Genomic DNA, 18,541 nt, shown 5'->3' with positions numbered 1-18,541 from the left:
TGGGAGTTATGAGCACATAGGTTGGAGTGGAAGCTCTGGGAGATGATGAGGAGAGAGTAAAAGGAGTGAGAAGAGGGCCCAGGACTGAGCCCTTGCGGAGGAAGAATAGGAGCCTAAGAAGGACACAGAGAAGAAAGGGCCAGCGATGGGGGAGGAAACCAGGAGGAATCTATAGGAATCCGGTGGAAGGAGGGAATTGTAAGGAGAGAGTAATCAATAGTGTGAACAGAGGTCCAGAAAAATAAGGTCCGAGAAGTGCCCATGTATCTTCCTGTTTCCATGCTCCCACAATATAGGTTGGTTGGTTTGTTACTGTATGTGCAATAACCTTTGCACATACATTTCCTACAACTAGTGCCTGAAGTTGTTGCTGGCAGTGCCTGGTGGATATTTGTGTCTTCTTAAGTGGTGCCAGCTTTCATTGGCATCTTCTGTGCTAATCTTTCCCATCCTGAATTGAGGATATTGAAAGCTCAACTGTGGTTTGGATTCCAAAATGGACTCTAAAGTGTTCTTAGACTGAATGTTCAATCTGTTTCCTTTCTTTCTAATCTTCTACCTGTCAATCTCTATGTATATATATCTTTTTTTAAACTTTTGTTTTTTACAGATACGTGAAAGAGGCCAAAGAAGCAACTAAGAATGGAGATCTGGAAGAAGCACTTAAACTTTTCAATTTGGCAAAGGACATTTTTCCCAATGAAAAGGTGATGAGCAGAATCCAAAAAATACAGGAAGCCTTGGAGGAGTTGGCAGAACATGGAGATGATGAATTCACGGATGTGTGCAACTCTGGCCTGCTGCTCTATCGAGAACTGCACAACCAACTATTTGAGTACCAGAAGGAAGGTGTAGCTTTCCTCTATAGCCTGTATAGGGATGGAAGGAGAGGTGGTATTCTGGCAGATGATATGGGATTAGGAAAGACTGTTCAAATCATTGCTTTCCTTTCTGGTATGTTTGATGCTTCACTTGTGAACCATGTGCTACTGATCATGCCAACCAGTCTCATCAGCACGTGGCTAAAAGAATTTGTCAAGTGGACCCCAGGAATGAGAGTCAAAACCTTTCACGGTCCTAGCAAGGATGAACGTACCAGAAACCTCAGTCGGATTCAGCAAAGGAATGGTGTCATTATCACCACATACCAAATGTTAATCAATAATTGGCAGCAACTTTCCAGCTTGAATGGCCAAGAGTTTGTGTGGGACTATGTCATCCTTGATGAAGCACATAAAATAAAAACCTCATCTACCAAGTCAGCAATATGTGCTCGTGCAATCCCTGCCAGTAATCGCATCCTCCTCACAGGAACCCCGATCCAGAATAATTTACAAGAACTGTGGTCCCTGTTTGATTTTGCTTGTCAAGGGTCCCTGCTAGGAACATTAAAAACTTTTAAAATGGAGTACGAAAATCCTATTACTAGAGCAAGAGAGAAGGATGCTACCCCAGGGGAAAAAGCCTTAGGATTTAAAATATCTGAAAACTTAATGGCAATCATAAAGCCCTATTTTCTTAGGAGGACTAAAGAAGAGGTACAGAAGAAAAAGTCAAGCAACCCAGAGGTCCAGCTTAGTGAAAAGAGTCCAGATGTTGGTGCCATATGTGAAATGCCTTCCCTTTCCAGAAAAAATGATTTAATTATTTGGATACGTCTTGTACCTTTACAGGAAGAAATATACAGGAAATTCGTGTCTCTAGATCATATCAAGGAGTTGTTAATGGAGACACGCTCACCTTTGGCTGAGCTAGGTGTCTTAAAGAAGCTCTGTGATCATCCTAGGCTGCTATCTGCACGGGCTTGTGGTTTGCTGAATCTAGGAGCTATCAAATTCTCTGTTCAAGATGAAATTGAAGGGGAAGATTCCTCAGATGTGGACCATATTGATCAAATAAGTGATGATGCACTGATGGAAGAATCTGGAAAAATGATATTTCTAATGGGCCTGCTTAAGAGACTGCGAGATGAAGGGCATCAAACTCTGGTGTTTTGCCAGTCAAGACGAATTCTAAACATCATCGAACGCCTGTTAAAGAATAGGCACTTTAAGATATTGAGAATCGATGGAACAGTTACTCATCTTGTGGAACGAGAAAAAAGAATTAGCTTATTCCAGCAAAATAAAGATTACTCTGTTTTTCTGCTTACCACTCAAGTAGGTGGTGTTGGCTTAACACTAACCGCAGCAAGTAGAGTGGTCATCTTTGACCCTAGCTGGAATCCTGCAACTGATGCTCAAGCTGTGGATAGAGTTTACCGAATTGGACAAAAAGAAAATGTTGTAGTTTATAGGCTAATCACTTGTGGAACTGTAGAGGAAAAAATATACAGAAGACAGGTTTTCAAGGACTCATTAATAAGACAAACTACTGGTGATAAAAAGAACCCTTTCCGATATTTTAGTAAACAAGAATTGAGAGAGCTCTTTACAATTGAGGATTTTCAGAACTCTGCAACCCAGATGCAGCTTCAGTCTTTGCATGCTGCTCAGAGGAGATCTGATAAGAAACTAGATGAACATATTGCCTTCCTGCACTCTTTGAGGATAGCTGGAATCTCAGACCATGATTTGATGTACACGCATGACCTATCTGTTAAAGAAGAGCTTGATGTGATCGAAGACTCTCACTATATTCAACAAAGGGTTCAGAAAGCTCAATTCCTTGTTGAATTCGAGTCTCAAAATACAGAGTTCTTAATGGAAAGACAAAAAGCTGGAAATGAGGGGATATGGCTGAGAGAACCTGTATTTCCTTCTCAAACAAAGAAGAAATGCCATGAATTAAATAAACCACAGCCTCGGCCTTCACCTCTTCTACCAACTCACCACACCCAGGAAGAAGAAATCAGTCCCCAAATGGCAAGTGTAATCATTGAGGATCTGCCCCAAGAGGGTGAAAAACAAGATCTTGCCAGGAGAAAGATGAACGTTACCACCCCACAAGATGGTAGGCACCTGTGTGCAAGTACATTTGATGCTGATTTTGTAGCTACTTTACACAAGGGGTGTGAAGATGTAGAAGAAATTTGGACTGACTCTTTATCAGGAATGGCTCTCCAAAAAGAGGCATCGCAAGAGGGGCCTATGCAGGAGGCACAGCAAGAGAGCCCTCAGGGAAGTTTCAATTTTTTACCTAGCAAGTCAGTCAGAGCTGATCTTGGGCCAAATCTAGATCAACTAGAGGAGGATGAGATTTTACATCACTGCAATCCCTGGCCTGCTAATCCCGAAACAAAGGAATATCAAAGGCCAGAATCGAATGTATCTGTTATTAAAATAGCTGATGATGACTTAGCAGCAGCCCACAGTGCACTACAGGATGCTCAAGTGAATGAGGCCAAGTTGGAAGAGGAACCTTTAGCATCTTCAGCACAGTATGCATGTGACTTCAATCTTTTCTTGGAAGACTCTGCAGACAATGGAAAAAAATTTTCCAGTCAGTCTTTGGAGCATGTGGAGAAAGAAAATAGCTTGTGTGGCTCTGCAGCTAATTCCAGAGCAGAGTCCGTGCATAGCAAAGCATGTCTCAGTGTGGATCTTTCTGAGAAAGATGATGAGCCAGAAGAAGTAGTAGTTAATGTGAAAGTCAGAAGAAAAGCTAGACGTATCGATTCAGACGATGAAGTTGAACATGATACTTTTATTACAGATACTTCAGGCACAAACCCATTCAACACATCTCCCTTCCCGTTTTTATCTGTAAAACAATTTGATGCCTCAACTCCCAAAAATGACGTCAGTCCACCTGGAAGGTTCTTTTCACCTAAAATATCTGATAGTTTAAATAAGTCTATAAACTCTAGAATATCCCTGGCTTCTAGGAGGTCTCTTATTAATGTGGTTTTAGACCATGTGGAGGATATGGAGGAAAGACTTGACAATAGCAGTGAAGCAAAAGTTGCTGAAGATTACCTGGAGGAAGGAGCAGAGGAAAGCAGTGGTGAAGCCCCAGAGCATACAGAAGAAGATCCTTCCAGAGAAACACTGTCTTCAGAAAATAAGTCTAGCCGGTTAAGTACACCTAAGCCTGATGCTCTGGCTCAGGAGACCTTTCCTGGTGACCCTGAGCCTTTGTCTGGTGGACAGTTGGTTGACTCTCCCCAGGATGAGGCACTGGAGGCTGCAGACGACTATGAGACTCTTGTCTTGCGTGGAAAAGAACTGAAAGAGTGTGGAAAAATACAGGAAGCCTTAGACTGCTTAGTTAAAGCACTTGACATAAAAAGCTCAGATTCTGAAGTCATGCTCATGACTTTAAGTTTGTATAAGCAACTTAATAAAACTTGAGAATATAACCTGTTTATTGTATTTTAAAACGAAACTGAGTATAAGGTAATTTGTTCCCATAATTGGATTCTTTGGGAGCATGAAGCATTCAGGCTTAAGGTGAGAGAAGTCAAAAAGGGAGTTTTTGTTTCCAACTTTTTTTTTGTAAATTTTGCCTTTACCACCTGCTTCTGCTTTCTTCTATACATATATTCTGGTATTCTGAGCACTAGGTTAATATTTCTTTACTCAAATATTCTTATATTTTCCTTTTAGGCATACTCTGTAAACGTAATAGAACTGTGTTATTTCTAGAGAAATTTTTGTAACATTACTCTGGCCATTTTAAATTTTATTCTGAAAATGATCAATTTTGTATATCACAGTTCAGATAATATTAAAGTTACTTTTCATTTACTTTCAGTGAGATGATTGATATTGGCAAATGCATATAAAAATTCATTTTGGCAGAAGTCTGTCATTAGTATTCCAGATCTAAGACCCACTTAACATTGCTATTGTAGGCTCTCGGTTCACTATAGCCGAAGACTGGGATAAGCTACCTGGTGCTGGGCTTCTTTATCACCGGCACCCTACCCTGGAGTCCCTTTGCCGACCATTTGGCCATCCTTCACTCACCACCAGCTGCATTCTGACACATGCTAGCACATTATATCTTCAGGCTGTAGACTGAAAAGGAGTTTGGTTCCCTCCCAGAAACATAAAGTGCAGCACAGCACTCTGTGCTCTGTCACTGGAGAATTTATCAAGTACTGACTAGGTATTAGGTACTCTACATAGGTTTCTTGTTTAATCCTTTGAGGTCGAGGGTAGCATTTCCATTTTTTAGTTGAGGAAATGGCTCAGTGAAGCTGTGACCTGCCCAAGATCACGCAGTAAGGGGTGAAATGGATTGTTAACCATGTGTTACCTAGTGAAAAGCCACTATAATAACTGACCTTTTTTTTTTTTTTTTTTTAGTGCTTTAGTTTTTCATTATTTATTTATTTATTTATTTATTTTGGCTGCACTGGATCTTTGTTGCTGTGTGCAGGCTTTCTCTCGTTGTGGCGAGCAGTGGCTTCTCTTGTTGCGGAGCATGGGCTCTAGGCATGCGGGCTTCAGTAGTTGTGTGCATGGGCTTAGTTGCTCCGAAGCATGTGGCATCTTCCCGGACCAGGGCTGGAACCTGTGTCCCCTGCATTGGCAGGCGGATTCTTAACCACTGCGCCACCAGGGAAGCCCCTAGGTTATTTATTGATAGTACAAAATTTTGCTCTTACCGAAAGACATAATTACAGTTGCCCCTCAGTATCAAAGGGGGATTGCTTCCAGGACTCCCTGCGGATACCAAACTCCGCAGATGCTCAAGTCCCTCATATAAAATGGTGTAGTATTTACATATAACCTACACACATTCTCACATGTACTTTAAAATCATCTCTAGATTACTTATAATTACTTATAATACTTATAATACATATAATACTTATAATATTACTTATAATACAACATAAATATAAATTGCGAATAGTTTGTAGATACAATATAAGTGTTATGTGAATAGTTAGGCCTGTGCATGGCAAACTCAAGTTTTGCTTTTTGGAAGTTTCTGGAATTTTTTTATTAATTAATTAATTTTTGGCTGCGTTGGGTCTTCGTTGCTGCCCGTGGGCTTTCTCTAGTTGCAGCAAGTGGGGGCTACTCTTCGTTGCGGTGCGTGGGCTTCTCATTGTGGTGGCTTCTCGTTGCGGAGCATGGGCTCTAGGCGCATGGGCTTCAGTAGTTGTGGTTCATGGGCTGTACAGCGCAGGCTCAGTAGTTGTGGTGCACGGGCTTAGTTGCTCCGCGGCATGTGGGATCCTCCTGGACCAGGGCTGGAACCCGTGTCCCCTGCATTGGCAGGCGGATTCTTAACCACTGCGCCACCAGGGAAGTCCAGCCCTGTATTTTTTTTTAAATTTTTATTTATTTATTTATTTTTATTTTTGGCTGTGTTGGGTCTTCGTTTCTGTGCGAGGGCTTTCTCTAGTTGCGGCAAGCGGGCCACTCTTCATCGCGGTGCGTGGGCCTCTCACCGTCGCGGCCTCTCTTGTTGCGGGGCACAGGCTTCAGACGCGCAGGCTCAGTAGTTGTGGCTCACGGGCCTAGTTGCTCCGCGGCATGTGGGATCTTCCCAGACTAGGGCTCGAACCCGTGTCCCCTGCATTGGCAGGCGGATTCTCAAACACTGCGCCACCAGGGAAGCCCCAGCCCTGTAATTTTTTCTTTTTTTAATGATATTCTTGTCTGCTTACATTCTTTTTATGTATGTATGTATGTATGTATGTATGTATGGCTGTGTTGGGTCTTCGTTTCTGTGCGAGGGCTTTCTCTAGTTGTGGCAAGCGGGGGCCACTCTTCATCGTGGTGCAGGGGCCACTCTTCATCGCGGTGTGCGGGCCTCTCACTATCGCGGCCTCGTTGCCGAGCACAGGCTCCAGACGCACAGGCTCAGTGATTGTGACTCACGGGCCGAGTTGCTCCGCGGCATGTGGGATCTTCCCAGACCAGGGCTCGAACCCGCGTCCCCTGCATTGGCAGGCAGATTCTCAACCACTGCGCCACCAGGGAAGCCCCCAGCCCTGTAATTTTTTAAAAAATATTTCTGATCTGCAGTTGGTTGAATCTGTGAATGCAGAACCGTGGATACAGACGACCGACTAATATTTTAGGGAGGGTGATATGATTGAATATATGTCATTATTGAAAAAAGTCCCAGTGATAACACTGTGTGATTCAGCAATTCATAGTCTGCATCTAACTCCAGCTCACCGTTTCCCTACATGGACTGAATGGCTGTGGCACACAGGCTTAGTTGCTCCACGTCATGTGGGATCTTCCCGGGCCAGGGCTCGAACCCGTGTCCCCTGCATTGGCAGGTGGATTCTTAACCACTGCACCACCATGGAAGCCCCTAGAGATGGTTTCTAAATTAACTTATGGGATATACTGAGAATCAGATAAAGCAGTTCTCGGAGGGAAGGGACTAACAGGTTAAAAGGAGTCTGCTTGACTTATCTTAAAGAACCACTGACTGAATACCTACTACCATGCACACCAACATTTACCCACCTGATTCTGCACCCACAAACCCATGATGACAGAGTTCATAAAATACAAGGATTATTCAACACCTTTTAAAGAAATAAACAATGTATAAAACACATGTAGTCTTTCATACAATTTTATTTTCTCCCTTCAACCATTATAATATGATACCCGAATTTTGTCTTAACTGGAGGGTCTGTAAACACAGGCTTATCCAGCACACTTATAGGCAAGGCGAATGCTGCTTCTTGAAATGGTCCCACCATGGACCCTCTGGTCATCCAACCCAAGTCGCCCTGAAAAACCCAAAAGATTTGTGATGTCAAGTGGCCCTGAAGAGGGCACAGGTCTGCTGTAGCTTGAGAATTTCCCAACACGAATGCTAAGGTTCCTAGGTTTATTCATCTGGGCTGGAGAGAAGTAGGCTCGACAAGGACAAACAGGGCTGAACCCTAGGCTGAACATACAAACACTCACAATGTTGCTAGGTGTCTGTTAGTTGTGCAAGTTTGGTTATGCCTAGGTTTAGACAAAGGTGACCCGTATTCAACTGTTCACAAGTTGGACATTTCTGCTTTTTTAAGATCTTTAAACTAAGATATGGCTAAAATTAATGGCGAAACAGAAATAATCCCTACTGCTGTGTGTCCTCCATGGGGGACATTTTAAATGATGAGTGCACCATACCCCTTGCCTGGCTTTATCTTCACTGTATTGTGTGGCCACTTCATTGAATTTCATTCCAGACTTTAACTTTTCCATGGCTTCCAAGATTTTTCCATGTTTTTCACACAGAATGTGTCTGACCTACAAGGAAAAAGTATGTTCACGTAATACATGGAGACCCAAATGATTCCTTTCCTCACAGTACAGCAGTCATGTCAGGACTACCCCCCACTAATGAAAAAAACACATTCGCTCATGGCAATGGAAAATCCTGGAAGTCTGCCCAGTTGGGCGATGGCCACAAACCCATTTCCCATATCAAGACAATATCTCAGAACCCGGATTTAGATGGAAAATGGGCACTTGGCTGTGGGAAGCTCCCAGCCTTTACCATGTACCTCAATGGTAACAGGAGGAGGAAACATGATAATGGTTGAGAGCTTAGGTCCTGGAGTCAAATCCCCACTCTCCTGTATGATCTTAAGCATTTTTATTTTTTTAGGCTGTACCTCGCAGCATGCAGGATCTTAGTTCCCCAGCCAGGGATTAACTGCTGAACCGCCAGGGATTAACTGCTGAACCACCAGGGAAGTCCCTTAGGCATGTTTTTAAACCTCTGAATGTTTCCCCATTTGTGCACTGAGATAACAGTACCTATATGTTCTCATAGGGTTGTGAAGATTGAGATGATGCAGCTAGCACTCAATAAAGGTTAGCTATTATTTCATCAAAAAGTGGGGATGATATGAAAAAAACCCACCAGGAAATACTTTTCACCAAAAGAGGCCCAATGTATAAAGCCTCCCCACAATTAACACTTTGAAAATGAATCATATGTTGAAGATTAAGAATACTCAACCCGGGGACTTCCCTGGTGGTGCAATGGTTAAGAATCCACCTGCCGGGCTTCCCTGGTGGCGCAGTGGTTGAGAATCTGCCTGCCAATGCAGGGGACATGGGCTCGAGCCCTGGTCTGGGAAGATCCCACATGCCACAGAGCGACTGGGCCCATGAGCCACAACTACTGAGCCTGCGCATCTGGAGCCTGTGCTCCGCAACAAAAGAGGCAGCGATAGTGAGAGGCCTGCGCACCGCGATGAAGAGTGGCCCCCACTTGCTGCAACTGGGGAAAGCCCTCGTATAGAAAAACGAAGACCCAACACAGCCAAAAATAAATAAATAAATTAAAAAAAAAAAAAAGAATCCGCCTGCCAATGCAGGGGACACTGGTTTGACCCCTAGTCAGGGAACTAAGATCCCACATGCCGCAGGGTAACTAAGCCTGCATGCCACAACTACTGAGATTGCCTGCCTCAAGTAGAGCCCGTGTGCTGCAAAAACTACAGAGCGCACGCGCTCTGGAACCCATGCACCACAACTACAGAGCCCACGCACCCTGGAGCTTGCTCGCCACAACTAGAGAAGAGAAAACCCACACGCCACAACTAGAGAGAAGCCCACGAGCCGCAAGGAAAGATCCCGCGTGTCGCAACTAAGCCCCCACACAGCCAAAAATAAAATAAATAAATAAATAATAAATCTTTTAAAAAAAGAAAGAATACTCAACCCTAGAGAAGTATTCAAATGTAACCTATGTTTACATAAAGCCATGTTTTAAAAAAAATCACTGTATCCTTAAAAATGATTTTGTCAAGATATCTGTTTTGTAGGATTTCCCATTTCTCGTTCAAATAGAACCCGTTATTCATTTCTTACTGTCGTGTACTAGGGTGGGGGCTAAAGGTGTCTCCCTATAGAGACAGACAAACCATGGCTGTCCTCAGGATTCAATTACTGAAACGGGGGGTGAGAGGATCCCTGACTGGAGGAGCGACACAGGAGATACAGACACAGCAAAGGAAAGAATGTATCGAAAAGTAGGGCTCAGGGAGGCAAACTTCTATAGAATGTGTCCAGCACTGTCCAGGGGAGACAGGGACAAACAACCTGGACACTAGAGAGAGACATGTTGGGGGACGAGGATGGTTTCTCAGACCTCATCTTGGCCTGGCTAAAACACCTTCTCGACTGCCTCCGTCTTTCTGATTCCACACTCACAAAGCAACCTTCTGGTTCAACGATTGGGAAAGTGCACAAAGCATTCATGATCACAGAAAGGGGATCCCATCCACCACTTTATAAATGAATAACTTCCCTGGTGGCGCAGTGGTTAAGAATCTGCCTGCCAATGCTGGGGACACGGGGTCGATCCCTGGCCGGGGAAGATCCCACATGCTGTGGAGCATCCCATGCACCAGAATTACTGAGCCTGTGCTTTAGAGCCCGTGAGCCACAACTACTGAAGCTCGCGTGCCTAGAGCCCGTGCTCCGCAATAAGAGAAGCCACCGCAATGAGAAGCCCGCGCACCGCAACGAAGAGTAGCCCCCACTCGCTGCCACTAGAGAACGCCCGCGTGCAGCAACGAAGACCCAACGCAGCCAAAAATACATACATACATTTATAAATGAATAAACAAGTATTCTGCTTTAGACAGTTTGATGGGTTAGACATAATGAGTCTGTAGTACCTGTGGAGTTTGCAAGTGTGACCGACCAACTGGCAACTGTATGAGACTGGTGTCTTAGGAGAGACCAAGCTCCAGAGAGAATGTGGGAGTGATGAGCATGGAGGTAGTAGCTGACGCTATGGGAGGTAACGGATCACCCAGGGAGGCTACACAGACTGAGAAGAGGAGGAAAGCAGACTCAAGACATCCGTGGAGAATATCAATGTGTAAGCAATAAGCAAAGAAAGAAGCTCAACAAGCATGATAAAAACGAAGGGCCAGACAGGTAGAGAGAAAGGTGTGTTAAAAGAAACCAAGGCAAGAGAAAGTTTCAAGGAGGAAATGGTCAACAGGGTTAAATGCTTCAGAGTGATCAGGTTAGGAGTACAATCAATTTAGCAATGATTGACTGAGGACCTTAGCAAAAGCTGTTTCAGAAGAGTAGTAAGTGCACAAGCCAGGCTGCAGCAACTGACTGAGGAAGTAACAGGAAGCAGGACAGTAATGCAGGTGGGTTTTCCCCAACTAACCGAGTTAGAAAAGAAGGAGAAAGGGCTCTAGTCAAAGGGAAAGGGTCACAGTCACGGATATATTTTAAAGATCCCTGGCTGTATTTTCAGAATGAAGGGAAAGATGCAGTAAAGAGGGAAAGGTTGAAGACAGAGCAAAGAAAGAGGGTGGAGATAAATGAAGGAGCAAGGCTGGGCATTCAGAGCACTGCTGGAAAAATCAGTTAGCCTTAAAGGAGGAGAGGTGAGAAGAGAGATGAGGGAGGTGTGGGTGAAGATAACTTTGTTGGTAGGGGGCTGGGAAGCCATGAGTTCGTGACTAAAGTTCTAGTTTCCATTTTCTTGTGACAGTTATAACAATATTTCAGTTATCGAGTACTTAATACTCGCTAGGCACTGTGCTAAGCGCTTTACATGTGTGATCTCATGAAGTCCTCACACCAACCCCATGAGACTGGATCAGTGTTTCTCAACCCTGGCAAATGTCAGAATCACACCAAGAGCTTCAAAAAAATATATCAAGGTCCAGTCCCCACCCGCCAGAGATTCTGAGGCAGCTGGTCTGGGGTGGGCCCCTAGGCATTGAGACTTTTAGAAGCTCTTCAGGTGAATCTGATGTACACAGGGGTTGAGAACCCTGGATGAAGTTGTCTGCTGACTGACTGGAGGAGGGTGGTGGATGGCTTGAGGCAAGTGGCAAAGGATCGCTGTGCAGTAGTGAGGGCCCAGCTCAGGTTAGAGACCAGGAATCAGTGGCCCCAACCCCTGAGGCTGTGTAACTCTCCAGTGGGGCCCAGCAGTTCTGGGTCTGAGTGTAAAGAAAGTAGATAATTGGATTGATCCTGAGTTGTAGTCTGGCAGGTGGATGCAGTGGATGACCAAAAGGAAAAGAAGGTGGGGCTCCTTGATCCAGTGGTCAAACCCTTCCATCTAATTTCCAGCCTACAAGACATACAGGATTTGGAGAACAGACATGAGGCCTGAGAGACGGTGAGGCGAACAGGGCAGGCCTGAGGGCCTGCCTGGAAGTCTGTGCGTGGAGAGGAACAGAACAGGATTGGGGGAGGTGGGAAGTGAGGGGAAGCAAGGAAGTTGTGGTCGGCAGGTGGGCTTCAGAATCTGGGCAGCTCTAGTGACACAGGGCAGGGGTGGGTTCCGGAGTGGGGTCTGAAGCAGAATAGCAGGATGTGGAAGGAGCCTAGACCCTAAAAGGCTGGAGGGTTTGGGGTCCCTCCCCTGCTGGGGCCTTCACAAACACTGGAGACAACCCAGCTGTACTCTAGCAGGTGAACAGTTCAACACACTACGGCACTTCCATTCCACGGAACACTACTCAGTAATACAAAGGAACAGACTATGGATACACACAACTAGAATGAAATCTCCAGAGAATTATGCTGAGCAGAAAAAAAGCCAATCCCGAAAGGTTACACACTGTATCATTTCACTCATATGGAAATCATAAAATTACAGAAATGGAGAAGAGATTAGTCGCTGCTATGGGGTCAAGGAGGAGGCAGGGGTAGGGGTGGGAGGGAAGTGGGTATCACTATAAAAGGGCAACAGGAGGAATCCCTGGGGTGATGGAAATATTCTGGATCTTGACTGTAGCAATGACAATCTCCTGGTTGTGCTAATGTACTAGGGTTTTGTAAGATGTTACCATTGGGGAAACAGGGTAAAAAGTACATGTACATGTATAAAAGGTACATCTACCTTACAATTGAATGTGAGTCTAAAATTATCTCAAAAGGAAAAGCTTAACAAAAGAGTTTAATCCTAATTGACTTTCCTAGCTAATTACATGCCACTCCTTTCCATATACCTCAGGTATAGCCACACTGAACTTATTTTTTTCCAGAAAGGACAAGATGCCTCTTTAAAGCCATATGCAGTGGAGCAGTCTCTTAGGTTAGGTGCTTGTGAAAGTCAGCACATAACAGTCAAAATTACCCTACAACAACCCTTACGAATATGGTGTACTTGAAACCAACATGTCAGCCCTCAGTAAGCCCAACACAGCCTGTCTCCCCCACCTGTGTTGTAACAATGACCGCTTCTTCAGCTGGACTCCAGGACGAAGTAGCTGGCTTGCATTCAGGCACCATGTTTTATGAAAATTATCTTTGGATACCAGAATCCCACTTTACATGGTTGGATGTTCATACGCGAATGGAGGTCGACTATGGAAAAGCAAATTCATGTCTCCCATCTCTCTCTCTCTCTCTGGGTTCACTGAGTAGAAAAGTGGGCAGAATGGCCCACACTATTTACATTCGCTCTCCTTTTTTTTGGCTGCATGTGTATGGGTGCATTTATATGATACAACTCCACTACAGCTCTTCTCATATAGCAATGAAATTTCTTTCTTTACCTAACTGCTCCCAACTAGACTGTGATAACAGGGACCATCTCTTATCTGTCTTTTTGTTTTTTGAAATACCCAGAATTTAATACACTGCTTGGCACAGGGCAGATGTCACTAAATCTTTAATGAATGAATGAATCAAAGTATGGAACCCCATATCCTGACTGAAACGTGGAAACTGCCTTGTTACGTAGCACTAAGCAGTATAATTCTGTTTGCAGATTATATTTTCCCAGGGCAGACACCCCCTCTGGCACTAGGTCAAGTACTTCAAGTAATTATTTGCAACTGTGTCCCCTCATTTTCATGGTCAGGGCTCTGGCTTGTAGCTCACGAGCGGGGGAGCTATCTAATGAGACCCGTGCCTTTGCCTGTTCATCTCAGTTCTTCGTTTTGTCAAATATTATTTCGTCCTGAGAAATAATTCATTCACTTACTTGGGAAGACCTAACTTAATACATTTTAAGGAAAAATACTAGAGTATGAAGAAATTCTGGATGTCTGAGAAAACATTTGAGAAAATATTTTAAATGAATTACTTTTCATAAGCGAGAGTGATCTATTATTTTCCACTTTTGTGTTATCTTACATCAGTATTAGGCTAGCCTTAGAATGAGTTAAGCATACTGTCTTTTCCTTTTATGTGAACCAAAATAACAGATGTATGTTATTTATATTTAACATGAAAAAAAGGAACAAGTAACTCACCTTTACTGCACTGCCACCACCTTTGGGACCCTGAGCCTTCTTGTCAGAACTCTCACTCCCAGAGGCTGCTTTTCCTTTAGAGAAGAGATGACAGGTATTCATTTAAACTGCACCTTCACCTTGTTATTTACAGAAAAGTTCAACACAATAGGAGTTGATACTTCCATCATAGCACCAAGCTTCAAAAGGGAACTCTGTAGACACTTTACTACATCAAGCTAAATTAACCCGTGACTCACCTCTTAAAACAGGAAATTTGTGCCCTACGTAAACCCTTCAAGGAAAATGGATACACAAGTGAGTGTGCTAATAGTTGAATGGGAGAGCCAAAAGCCTGGCCCAGATTCTCTGGACCCAATTTGAAATCCTGCCTTCTAAGGGCAAACCCCTGAGCTCTTGTGAGATTTCTAATAAGCACTGCAACTATGTATCTGAATACTCACAATTCCAGTAAGTAAAATCTCCAAGAATATATTTTAAATAAAGATCAAATTTCCCACCACCCATATCTGGCTAAAGAACACATTGATGTCCAAACTCCTGGAGTCGACTACATTGCCTATAGATACCTTCCTAAGAAAAGTTATCGATATTCTGATTAAAAACCACTGGCAGCATTCTACATTTTACTATTGTGTCATTTTGCTACTATGCCAACTTCTGTGTTGATAGCAGCATACTTACTGTCAGAGGCTGATATTCCTAAGAACTATTGTTGGATTAAGTGTTCAGTTCAATAAACATTTCCTAAATAACTAAGTTCCAGGCACTGGGGATACAAAGATGAACAAGCCATGGTACCTTCCTTCAGGGAGCTCATATACTACTGGGGAAGATGGTTATGTAAAGTTATGTAAGATAGATCTTTTCAGGAGAATGAGCTATGCTCTACAGACAGGGGGCTGTGGAAGCACAAAGGGACATTTTAGCCAGTCAGGGAAGCTTTCCTGGATGAGTAGGAGCTGACCAGGCAAAGAAAGGACATAGGTGAGGAGACATTCCAGGGTGAGGGAACAGTGTAGTATGTGCAGGAAACTATGGGTGAAGCCAAATCTGAGGTGGGAGTGCTGTGAGATGAGCCCAGGGGAGGTGGTTGAGGATTAGGGCATGAGGGCCTGTGGGCCCCATTAAGGAACTTGGAATTTATCCTAGAAGTAATAGGGAGCCATTGAAAAATTTTATTCAGGAGACTCCATCTTACTTGTCTTAGGATCTCCAAAGCCTAGCACACAACAGTTGTTCAATAAATGCTCAACCAAACTGAAAATCCAAAATGCTGACCACCAAATGCCTAAGAAAATGTTACTGCCAAAGGAGTTTTATTACACCAAACTCTTCAAGGGGTTTGCTGTATATTCACTCTAGAACAATGATACCTTCCAATTATTCCATCCTCTCCCCCACTGGATGCTGTCATCTTCTGACTGCCACCTCACTCCCTGATTGACTGACGACTCTGGCAGCAACTTCAGGCTTCCTTTCCACCCTCACCACTGCCATCATCTTGGATGACCTCACCATCTATGCAGAGGAATCATCCAACAGTCTAATCTCACACTTCTGGACCTCCTTCCCAAATGCCCATGCCTTTTACTCCAGGCCACCTGTTGCCAGGGGCACACGATGGAACTGTGCCACTCAGAACTAGTAGTTCAGTCTCTGGCTACAACTCTCTGTTCTTCCAGCTTTCTCATGCCTCATTCCCACAACACGGGCTCTTTAATTTCACAGAGCCGCCCCCCCCCCCATTCAGTCCCTTTATCCTGCTATGTCCCTCTAATTATCAGACTTCTCATTCCCTTCCCAGTCTGGATCCCATGCTTGATCATCTGAACTGCGTCCCCACTGGCACCCTTAATTCCCTTGTGTTGCTTTCCTTCTATTATCATTGTCCAACAAAACCTCAACCTTGGCTCAAGGCTACACCTAGCTCTTTTCAGTTCTGTATTGTGCCACTTATATGGTACTAGGTAAATCATGACTAAGCAGATCGTGTCCTCTACAAATTCATGGCCTTCAATCTTAGGCTCTCAGCCCTGAGAGAAATCCTTTTATAAGTGTTTTATCCCCTTTCCCATCACCCCAACGACTATTCCAAACCTTTACCACTCTCAAGACCCCTACCCAGTCCCTGCCCCGCAGTCTTAAAAACTACCCTTGCCTTCCACTTTATTAAAAAATTCAGGCCACTAAGCCAGATCTCCTAAAAACTGCCCCCCTCTGGCCCCAATTTTTACCACCACATCCATCCTCGTCTCTTGGTGACGTCAAACATAAGGTGTCCCTTCTTCTATTCAAAGGTCAACTGCTCCACTTCTTTTCTCCCAAATCACACTCGTCTGTACCTTTACCTCTCTAGCTCTACTGGATCCTTCATTTCAGCCTCCCAAGTTTTGCTCATTCGGAAAAAACTAACAAAATCAAGTTTTCTCGTAATCCTTTGGCCTCGTCTATCCACCATCTCATCCCCATGCTTTTTAATCAAAACTTTCCAGAGAAGTCCACACCGACTGTCTCCAACTTATCACTTCCTTGTCAGTCTTCTAGTAACTGGCCACCCGCTGCCTCCGCCCCGGACCCCGGGGACCACCGGTCTGCTCCCTCCCACCCGCTCCTCACCCAACCCCATTCTCCTTGGTTGCTCTGGCTGCTGTACCTTTCCCCCCTTTCCCAGAACCGCTTTTTCCTTTCGGCGGCATCTCCGAAATTCTCTGTCGACCTCTCAACTGCTTCGATTACCGAACAAAGCCCCTTCAGGCCCCACCGGTATGTCCTAAACATATGCCTGAAAGTGACATCGCAATTGGCCATCCTTACTGTGGCTCCGGAAGCAGGCATATCTTGGGGCAGGCCCGGTCCTTTGGCTCTAGGGCGAATGGGGGCTGAAGAGTCTGACCAATAAAGAGGTCGGGCCGGGTAGAGGGGCGGAGCCAAAGGTTGGGCCGGGGCGGTAAACCCAGCCTCTGCGCTTTTTGAACTTCTTTCACATGCCCTTATTTGCCCCCAGCTCCCCCGCTTCCCTACCCACCTCCTCCATGCGCGCGTAGTGAAAGCCGCGGACCTCTGCAGTCTCTCCGCGCTGGCTCTAGCCAATCCCGCGGGGCCGCCAGACAAAGGCAAAGCAGGAAGAACAGTGGCGGCCGCCTTTCCCTCCTGCGCCTTCCTACACACGGGCCTACACTCCCTCGCGGGTTTTCGTTTTTTAAAGTTTATTTTGCAGCCTGTAGTTGACTGGGTTCAAAAGGTACTTTTTTTTTTAAAAACATCTTTATTGGCGTATAATTGCTTTACAATGGTGTGTTAGTTTCTGTTGTATAACAAAGTGAATCAGCCATACGTATACATATATCCCCAAATCCACTCCCTCTTGCATCTCCCTCCCACCCTCCCTCTTTTAAAAGAAGACTATCACCCGTCTGCCTCTTGCAGAGCTCTGTCATGAAGAAAAATTGGAAGCAGTCTAAATTCCCCTTAATAGGGTATTGTTTAAATAAATGATGTTTCAACCACACAATAAGATATGCTCCACTTAAAATAACTAGTGTAAAGCTCTCGGTAGAGACACGAGAAATGGCTTTAAGGAAGGTTACAGACCAAGCTATAGAATATGATTTTTTTTTTTAAAAGGCATCTCGTGTACTATATAATATTTGCTTATAGAGGACAGGAAGACTATCCAGCAAAACGTGACCAGTGGTGCCAGTGCAGTGTATGTTTCTGCACAGTTTTCAAAATTTCTGTAATGGTGCAGCGTAATATAGTTAAAAGCATGGATTCTGGACCGCCTGGCTTCAAATCGCTGCTCCACCATTTGGTTACTAGCTCTGTGACCTTGAGGAAGTTACCGCACCTCTCTTTGGCTCAGTTTCATCATCTGTAAAATGGAATTGATGATAATAATACCTGCTAATAGGGTGTGAAGAGAATTAAACAAGTTCGTATTTGTAAAGCACAAAAAACAACGACTAGCTTGTGGAGTGTTAGCTTAAGGTGAATGAGTTTTGAACTTATGCCCTTAAACTTTTTACCCTTATCCACAACCCCTCTCCTCCCAAAATAAGGTCGGGGCTTTTCCTCTACTCCATGAGATAGCTGTCCTAGCTTGCCCCTGCCAGCCAGAATGTATAGGTCCTCCAGCTCAGAGTAGTTTTTGGATACAGTCTTGTGGGACTTGGGATGCTTCATGCCCAGACTGGGGGATCAAGTATTTCTGAGACTGTGCCACCTCCAACTCATACATTACAAGCAGCCCCCTCATGTTGTACTGCTGTCATTTCTGAACACGTTACAGCTTCGGCACTCCTTGTGTTGGATTGGGAGTGATCAACTGTGGGGAGCACATCCAGCGCTGAGGAGATCATTGCTCCCCCACTTCTGAGGTGGATCCCATCTGTGTATTGACTTTAAAAGTTCAGCTGGGAG

General features: G+C 44.5%; 2 protein-coding genes across 3 annotated transcripts in view; one reads left to right on the top strand and one right to left on the bottom strand.

Moving 5' to 3' along the window:
- Positions 1-7,386, top strand: part of ERCC6L (ERCC excision repair 6 like, spindle assembly checkpoint helicase) — a 53,298-nt gene extending 45,912 nt beyond the window's left edge. Inside the window, exon 2 of the mRNA XM_082377037.1 lies at positions 611-7,386. Within this exon, the coding sequence (XP_082233163.1) occupies positions 611-4,292 (3,682 nt within the window). The 3' untranslated portion in view covers positions 4,293-7,386. The remainder of the gene's footprint in view (positions 1-610) is intronic.
- Positions 1-16,923, bottom strand: part of PIN4 (peptidylprolyl cis/trans isomerase, NIMA-interacting 4) — a 58,420-nt gene extending 41,497 nt beyond the window's left edge. The window contains exons 1-4 of one of the 2 annotated variants that reach the window (XM_082377620.1): positions 16,776-16,922; positions 14,120-14,193; positions 8,049-8,168; positions 7,482-7,657 (exon numbers count right to left, since the gene is read on the bottom strand). In XM_082377620.1, coding sequence (XP_082233746.1) covers positions 7,499-7,657; positions 8,049-8,168; positions 14,120-14,193; positions 16,776-16,818 — 396 coding nt within the window. In that variant the 5' untranslated portion in view covers positions 16,819-16,922 and the 3' untranslated portion in view covers positions 7,482-7,498. Of the gene's footprint in view, positions 1-7,481; positions 7,658-8,048; positions 8,169-14,119; positions 14,194-16,775 lie in introns of those variants that run through there. The other variant, XM_082377621.1, reaches the window with a different exon arrangement.
- Positions 16,924-18,541: the final 1,618 nt, after the last annotated feature.

The sequence above is a fragment of the Balaenoptera borealis genome (assembly GCF_965194805.1).
Source record: "Balaenoptera borealis genome assembly, chromosome: X".
NCBI classification, from domain to species: domain Eukaryota; kingdom Metazoa; phylum Chordata; class Mammalia; order Artiodactyla; family Balaenopteridae; genus Balaenoptera; species Balaenoptera borealis.
This window is presented reverse-complemented; position numbering and strand designations above follow the sequence as displayed.